This window comes from Rutidosis leptorrhynchoides, chromosome 2 (genome assembly GCF_046630445.1).
Source record: "Rutidosis leptorrhynchoides isolate AG116_Rl617_1_P2 chromosome 2, CSIRO_AGI_Rlap_v1, whole genome shotgun sequence".
Lineage (NCBI taxonomy): Eukaryota > Viridiplantae > Streptophyta > Magnoliopsida > Asterales > Asteraceae > Rutidosis > Rutidosis leptorrhynchoides.
Window position 1 is genome coordinate 449,721,018 of NC_092334.1, and position 7,809 is coordinate 449,728,826.

Below are 7,809 nucleotides of genomic sequence, written 5' to 3' on the forward strand. Positions count from 1 at the left end.
TTTGTCATGAACATTCATGACACACATGTCAAAATGGTTAATTTACGTACAATCAGCAAAAAAAAGGGGATTTACCTTATTAGAGGGCATCTTCATTAACATGTTGATAGCGAGCAATTGGCTCAGCTTATGATAGGTATACAATTGAAACAAAGAGTGTTACATATCTTATAATATGTATACAATTGAAACAGAGTTAAAAGAGGGTTACATTTCTAAAGTAATCTGTAATTGTATAAATTTTGATTATTAAAAATACAATGGTAATTAGATTCACACAACTTGAAAAAAGAACGGTAACTTTTCAGCCCTCAACGAAGATGTTCTCACTAATACACAGGTGCTGTCATATGTTTGGATCTCAAATAGGAGTCCTAAACTCAAACCTTCTCTGGATATCTACAGGTTGAACCTAAATTCATTGGCGAATACTTAACGTCCCACTATGTCTGATGGTGCTAAGTCTGTTTTTTTCCTACTATTTTGGTGATGTAAAGTTATAATTTAAAGGAGATAACTTTAGTGGTGGGTTGTATTTTTTGGTCCGTCTCTAGCGTTACTTAAGGTGTATTTGGAGTACCTGGTGTAACTTTTTTTGGTTTTACTAATAAAGTATATCTTACTATATGGAACAATCCATTAAATTAAATTTTTTACATATATAGTTGGTAAAAAAAAAGGTTCCATTTATGTTACGTTCTAATGCAATACATCTGATGTGGCGTTAACATCTCCTTTCAGAAAATCCATAGTCTACTATCTAGGTGTTTCAGCTGATTAAATATCAATGCAAATTTTAGGTTGGGCCAAGTTGAAGTTGAGTTGCACACTAGCACCTTCATCTTAACAACAAATTACTCCGTATATCATAAAGATATTGCAATATGCCTTTCAAAATTCCGCGAATTCGCGAGTATTAAACTAGTTAGAACAATAAAGTGCAAACAAGACACAATTAATTTGTTAACATGTCTACTCTAAAGCACGTCAGAAATTGTCTAATAAGGATTTCAGTTGCATCGTATTTTCCTTCCAAGTAATACTCTTGATTTGCACATTCATACCCATTAAGACCAATTCGGACAAAAGCGAACAAACAAGAAGACACAACAATTAACTTGACATCTTTCCTCCAAGTCACGTCAGAAATTGCCTACAAGAAAGAACAAAAAAAAAAAAAAACGCCATTTTTTTTCAGTTGCATCATATTTTCTTCCTAACCATACAATTAATTTGTTGACATCTTTACTCTAAACCATACTCTTGATTGCACAAATTCATACCCCCAAAGACCAAATCGGACAAAAGAGTGTAAACAAGACAACAAAACAATCAACTGTAACAAAGAGCAAGAACAGAAGTCTCAGATTTATCACTATCACTACTACCAGTGTTGTAAAAGTCGGCCGACTTGTCCGACGCGTCGGCCGATGCGTCGTTTTTTTAGGTTCTCCGTCTCGTTTTTCTGAAAACGACTCAAAACACGGTCACAACTAAAAGTTCGGTCAAAGTCTGTCAAAGTTGGTCAAAAACGGTCAAAATCAGTAAAATTTTTATCAAGATGTGATATGTTTTAAAATTGGGGTTTGTTTTCATTTTTTAGGCTGCTCTTTTCTCTGTGTCCTTACTGATTATGTACTCGGTAACATTAATTGAGTTTGAAGTTTGATTGTATTTAAATTCAAGTTCTTATTTAAAAGATTTATGGTACATAATCAACTATTTTATACATATATAAATATATATTTAAGAAATTATTAATAAAGTCAACGTTGGTCAATGCGTCCCCGACGCGTCCCCGACTCGGCCGACGCGTCCTTGACTCGCGACTTTTACAACCTTGACTACTACCAAATAATTTATCTCTTGAATATTATCCAATAACAAAATTTCAAAATCAGTAGCTTTATACGACTTTAGGAAAATGTTAATGCCAATGTATGCTATAATAACCTATACGCTTCTAAAACTCTTCATATGGTATTCATTCCTTTCTACCTGCAATACAAGCACATCCCACAATGCTCCCATATTCTGTTCATACTTGAATTGCACGTAGATATGTAGCAGCATCTTCTTCTTCTTCACTTGAGTCGATTAGTAATCGACTCAAATTTCCCAGATTTGTTAAGCCCGCGCTGCAAAACCAGAAATAAAAAATGCCATCAAACACAAAACTTTTAACTGTTTCCTATGTATTTCAAGGCTGCTTAACTACAAGTTCAAAATCAGTCCATATTTGGTATTATGTACATTCAAAGCATGTATACTATGTTCTATTTTCAACCATAAATAGAATATGAATCCTAACTACCAAAGATTTGTCACGTCGATTACCAAAAAAGTAAGCAACTTCCGATTAAAGATCACAAACATCACATTCCTACAATTCTAACATCAATCAAATATTTAACTACAACAAGATGAAAGTGTACCTGCTCTGTGAATTCTTTAAGAACCGCCACCAACACCCTATCCCCGGTGACTTTTCTGATTCCTTTTATCATATCACGTCTAGATATCTTATGCTCCTGTCAAACAGTAACAGCAACGATCCATCATTATCATTACTCATTAGTATAAAAAAACTGAATTCGAGCCTAATAAGACAACAAGGCATATTGGCACTTACAATGAAACTGCGTCTATGATGTGTGATTTCCTTAATGGCTTTAGGAGGCAAAATCTTTGAAAGTGCTGTTATGAGTTGTGGAATTGGGATTGAAGGAGAAACAGGTTTCTGAAGACGACCTCCATTTGATTGTGGCCCTGAAACACATACGTTAGTGTAGATATAGCTGACCAATTACCCATAAAAGGTGAAATCAAATAACAATATATGAAATTATTTGAAATAACTTACTGTTGATACTTGGTAGTGTCGTGAAACTTATGACAAATTCAGGTAATATAGATGTGTTCATCTGACTAGCCCACACAATATACTTCTTTGGGGAGATTAAATCATCCACCCCAGTCTGGATCTCATCAGAACTCGGATAACATTGCGTAGAACCACGATTCACTAGCTCAGTTTTACCCAATAACACGCGGCATAGCAATATATGTTTCATCCCATCACCATCAACAATAGCAGACTCCACACTATTATTAATAGGTTCAATTATCAATCAATTATTCATTATTTTATTCAAGTAAAACTCTAAACAAAAAATTAATACAAGTCAAACAAGTTGAATTTCAATATCAACTGACCTTTCAAGAGGAGAATGATCAGCAGAAAGAACAATTCCTTGGCCAAAACCACGATTCGTCTGAACATTATTATGCCCAAATCCGTACATAACTATTTTATTAATTTCATCTTTTGATCCACCAAACCAAGCATACTTAACATTAACCTCACCACCATTTTTTTTCTCCAAAGCTTTCGTATAAACCTGGAAGCTAATCAGCTTAGCTTGAGCAATCGCGCTCGAATTAAACATATTCCTACGAATACATTCAACTCTAACATTAATCCCAAATTCACCCAACCGACTCACGAATTTCTTCCCGATAATTCCATGAAGCTTATCACTCTCATCCAATTGAACCAATTGAACCAATCCATTAGTCTGATTACTCTCAATTGTGACCTGTTCTGCAATTCGGTTTCCAGAAACAACGCTTTCGCAATCAGAGACCGATGACTCGTCATACTCATCATACTCATCATAATCATCACCTTCATCTTGATAGCTATCTATAGCAACAGAACCCTGGGTAATCGGTACGTGAATCCTCGATTCACTACCAAAACTCGAAGACATCGAAATTTCATCATTATCGTCATCATGTTTCAATCGCCAATCAGCAATCGGTACTTGAGACATCGTTTAACAACTAATCTATATGCTAACCTAACAAAAACTCTCAACTATAAACCCTAATTCCCGTAAATTTTCACCGAGAATCGCGTGAACAAAACGCCGACTGAATTTATCTGCTGTATACATAAAAAAAAAAAAAAAAGTAATATACGATTCTAAATCAACTAAATTACAAACACAAGTAACTAATCGAATAAAACTGTAAATAACTAACAAGATTGAAGAGGCATGAGTACGTATATGAGTTGATGTGTTGCATCTGTATACATATCTCTGTTTGTATTCATATAAGTCGTATGCATAAGCTTGAAGAAGAATTAAAGAATTGAAGAATTTGTTAGATTGCTATGGATTTATGTATGTATAGGCACGCCAACAGTTTTTTCTGTTGAGAGTAAAATAACGACGGTGTGCGGCGGAAACTAGTGGCGAGGGCCGCCGGTTTATATAACGGGAAAAGGGTCGGTTACAATGAAGAAAACCTGTCCACCACGGAATTGAGCACCATGTGAAATTACGGATGTACCCTTGACGTTACTTGGGGAAGTGGACACGTTCATGTGCACCAGCATAGTAAGTCGGTATTTTGGGATCATTGTGAACGGATGGGTTTCGTGTGATATTTTATTTATGTATTATTATAAAGTCACAAGGTTTTTTTGTTTTTATACGGTAATATATAATATAATATTATATAATATAATATAATATAATAAAATAACTTGGTTTTTTTTAAGTGCATTACTTGTAGGATGGTTATCTTTATACAAAATTATATGTTTCTCGTTAAATACTACGTATTGTGTTTGACAAAATAAAAAATAATCCCAATTAAACATACTAAATGCACATAATATTATTTACATAATTTAACCAATCAAATCGTTGTTCAAATTATTAACACAAATAATTTGTAAACAATTTTTTTTTTTCAAAGTAATAATAATTATTATGAATAACTCCTTTATGCACATCAACAACATCTAATAAGTTAACATTGAAAAAATTAAAAGGAATATATATTTATGAAAAGAAAAAAAAAACTACAAATTAATTTATATATAAAACTCTTTTTATAATATTTTTTATAAATAAGCACAAAGAGATTAAAAAAAATCTCACTAATTAAACATAAGGAGGAAAATAAAATGTCACCACTTCACAAATTGACTAACAATTAGTATGTACTAATAAATGGAGCGGGTTCGCTTTGTTAGGCCTCACATGAATACGTGATGGTTATTGTTGTACAAAAATATACAATAACATTTAAATCTATTAAACGCGCATAATTTAACTTTCTATAATTAATAAATCAAACCCACATAATTTAGTTGCTAAAATGTTTTTGTAAAGGAATAATTGTTAAACATAAGTTAACAATATTCATTATGTATAACTCATTTACGTACGTTACAAACATCTAATATAATTATCGTTAAAAATAGATTTAAGAAAATATTTTTATGTTATTATCAAAGAAAAATTCAAATAAACGTAAAACAATTAGAAAACAATTTATTTAATAAAAATAAAAATAATAATAATAATAGCAAATTAATAATTTGCCATATGATCTTAATTAATGGCCAACTACACATTACACCATTTAGTATATTTAGTATATACATACATATATAAATAATGCTATCTTATATTAGATTTTAATTATTATTATTTTATTTATTATGGTAGTATTTGATTTGATTTTGATTAAATAAGAGTAAACATTCGATTCGATATATAATAAAAACAATAATAATATATTACACTAAAATTTATTTTTGATTTTTAATTATTATTATTTTATATTTTTATTTACCATGGTAGTATTTGATTTGATTAAATAAGAGTGAATAGTTTAATGTTATTGACATGTTTTATACTGTACAATTATTTTATGCATCGTCTGTTATTAGCGAATTCTTTAAAATATTTAATAAGTTAAACCTTTTTGAATAATAATATATAGAGGTTATTTATTTTGAAATAAGATAACGGCAATTTAATTTGATATAGTACCAAACAAAATTGACACAATACCAAAGATATCTAAGTTTTTAGATAAAAGAAAGATATTAACGGTAGGTAAAAGTATCATACGATCTTGTGTTGAATTTACAATTTTGTTAATGCTTTTACAGTCTTACAATTTACTTTTAAGTGTATATTTGTACAAGGATGATGTGATCATACGATCAAGTTGCAGTTTTGATAACCTTAAGGGTTGCATGAAATTTCTTAAGTTATTACATTCTCATTCCTAAATACATTGCAATTAACCATGCGAAACTTTTGTATTTAATGAAGCAAAACCTTTTCAGGATGCAACAACTAAAAAGTTTTCCTAAAAATTTCTTTAAGTTGGCTTTACTTCAATTCCATACGTACATTTTACTTGGCAAATCACTTTTTAATATCTTTAACAATGAATGAGTATTAAGTATTATAGATACGCACATGCTGGATCACAATGGTTAAGTTGCATTGTTTTAACTCGTTTTTTCTATTGGAATTTGAATGTAATCGGTGGTTCTTACACTGTCATCGATTATTCGGTCATCAGACGACAATGTTAAAATTTTTCATCAATCATTAAGAGTGTGGTTTTAAACTGACAATTCAAATTCAATCCTTCAATCTGTATGATGTTCAAAAGAGTAATATGATAAGACATCCGAATGTGTAAAGATATATATATATATATATATATATATATATATATATATATATATATATATATATATATATATATATATATTAGGCTTAACTTTTTTAATAATATTTGGATAAAGTAGTTTTCTTTTTTGTTAGTTTCAATAATAATTCTGTGTTCTCAAACCATGAATGAGTATATACATAGGCACATGCTGGTTTGAAACTACATTATCTTTCGTTTATTATAACAAGAATAAATAAATGTCTCTACTCGTTTATTTATGAGATTGTCCCCATTTTGATACATACACTATTTTTCCTAATAAATTGATGCCCAATAGTTTAATGAAGTTGGTACGTGTAACGTTGTGATTCATTGTTTCTCTTAATAATACTCCGTAACCAACCAACCAATGTTGGCCAAGAGTAAATGCTACAGAAATAGTATGTTATTTTTAATTTTAATTTTAAAAGATAATCTATATATCTATATCTATTTTTTTTTTGAAAAGCAAGATATATTACTCAAAATCTCAAGGTACAATGATACAACATATACATAGTTGGTTTGCAAAGGCAGCAAACCGGCAAGAGAATCTCGACACTAACCTATGACAGAATACACGAACAACTACATGAACATAGGATTAAAGATATACACTAGGATTATGTAGCCAAGTTAACCAATCGATCTTCTTATTCTTTAATCTTTTAGAAATCCAATCAAAGGATTTGAGTTGAATTTCATGTAGCGCGACCGGAGCGTTCCACGATTTTCCTCGAAACACTTTTCCATTCCTGTTTTTCCAAATCAAGTAAGAACAAACCCATTCAACCGCCTGCCAAATTTTTGTTCCAATTGTGGACGATGGAGAAGGGCTTTTACCACGTAATATCTCACCAAGGCTAAGGTTTGTCATATTCCCAAAATCCCACCATGCAAATACCCGGTCCCAAATATCCATCGATAGTCTACAGAAGATCAAGGAATGTTCCACGGATTCGAGATCATCATCACATATCGGACACCTTACACTATGCAAATCTATCCCCCGCTTGTCCAACTCGAGCAAAACGGGCAATCTTTTTTTACATGCCCGCCAAACGAAAATTTCTAGTTTTTTAGGAACTAGATTATTTGTTAAAGTTTCTTCTTGTAGTGACCCGAACTTTTCCATGTTTATATATATTAATTGAGATTGATATTTACATGATTAAATGTTTCCAACATGTTAAGCAATCAAACTTGTTAAGACTTGATTAATTGAAATATGTTTCATATAGACAATTGACCACCCAAGTTGATCGGTGATTCACG

The 7,809-nt window shown here is 31.2% G+C and overlaps 2 protein-coding genes across 5 annotated transcripts; both read right to left on the reverse strand.

Moving 5' to 3' along the window:
• Nucleotides 1-1,929: 1,929 nt before the first annotated feature.
• LOC139892478 (probable inactive poly [ADP-ribose] polymerase SRO5) lies at nucleotides 1,930-4,422 on the reverse strand. Of its 4 annotated transcripts, none has more exons than XM_071875578.1 (6): nucleotides 4,070-4,422; nucleotides 3,217-3,946; nucleotides 2,864-3,105; nucleotides 2,633-2,769; nucleotides 2,436-2,531; nucleotides 1,930-2,138 (listed from the first exon to the last, which is right to left on the reverse strand). In XM_071875578.1, exons 2-6 carry the CDS (start codon nucleotides 3,834-3,836, stop codon nucleotides 2,085-2,087), a joined length of 1,149 nt encoding a protein of 382 aa, XP_071731679.1. In that variant the 5' UTR covers nucleotides 3,837-3,946; nucleotides 4,070-4,422; the 3' UTR covers nucleotides 1,930-2,084. The 4 variants fall into 4 exon arrangements, with proteins under 4 accessions (XP_071731679.1, XP_071731678.1, XP_071731677.1 ...); XM_071875577.1 differs by having other exon boundaries at nucleotides 4,048-4,422; XM_071875576.1 differs by having other exon boundaries at nucleotides 3,217-3,949; nucleotides 4,048-4,422.
• Nucleotides 4,423-7,138: 2,716 nt separating this feature from the next.
• On the reverse strand, nucleotides 7,139-7,456 carry LOC139889283 (uncharacterized). The gene has a single exon (XM_071872244.1). The coding sequence runs from the start codon at nucleotides 7,454-7,456 to the stop codon at nucleotides 7,139-7,141; it is 318 nt and encodes a 105-aa protein (XP_071728345.1).
• Nucleotides 7,457-7,809: the final 353 nt, after the last annotated feature.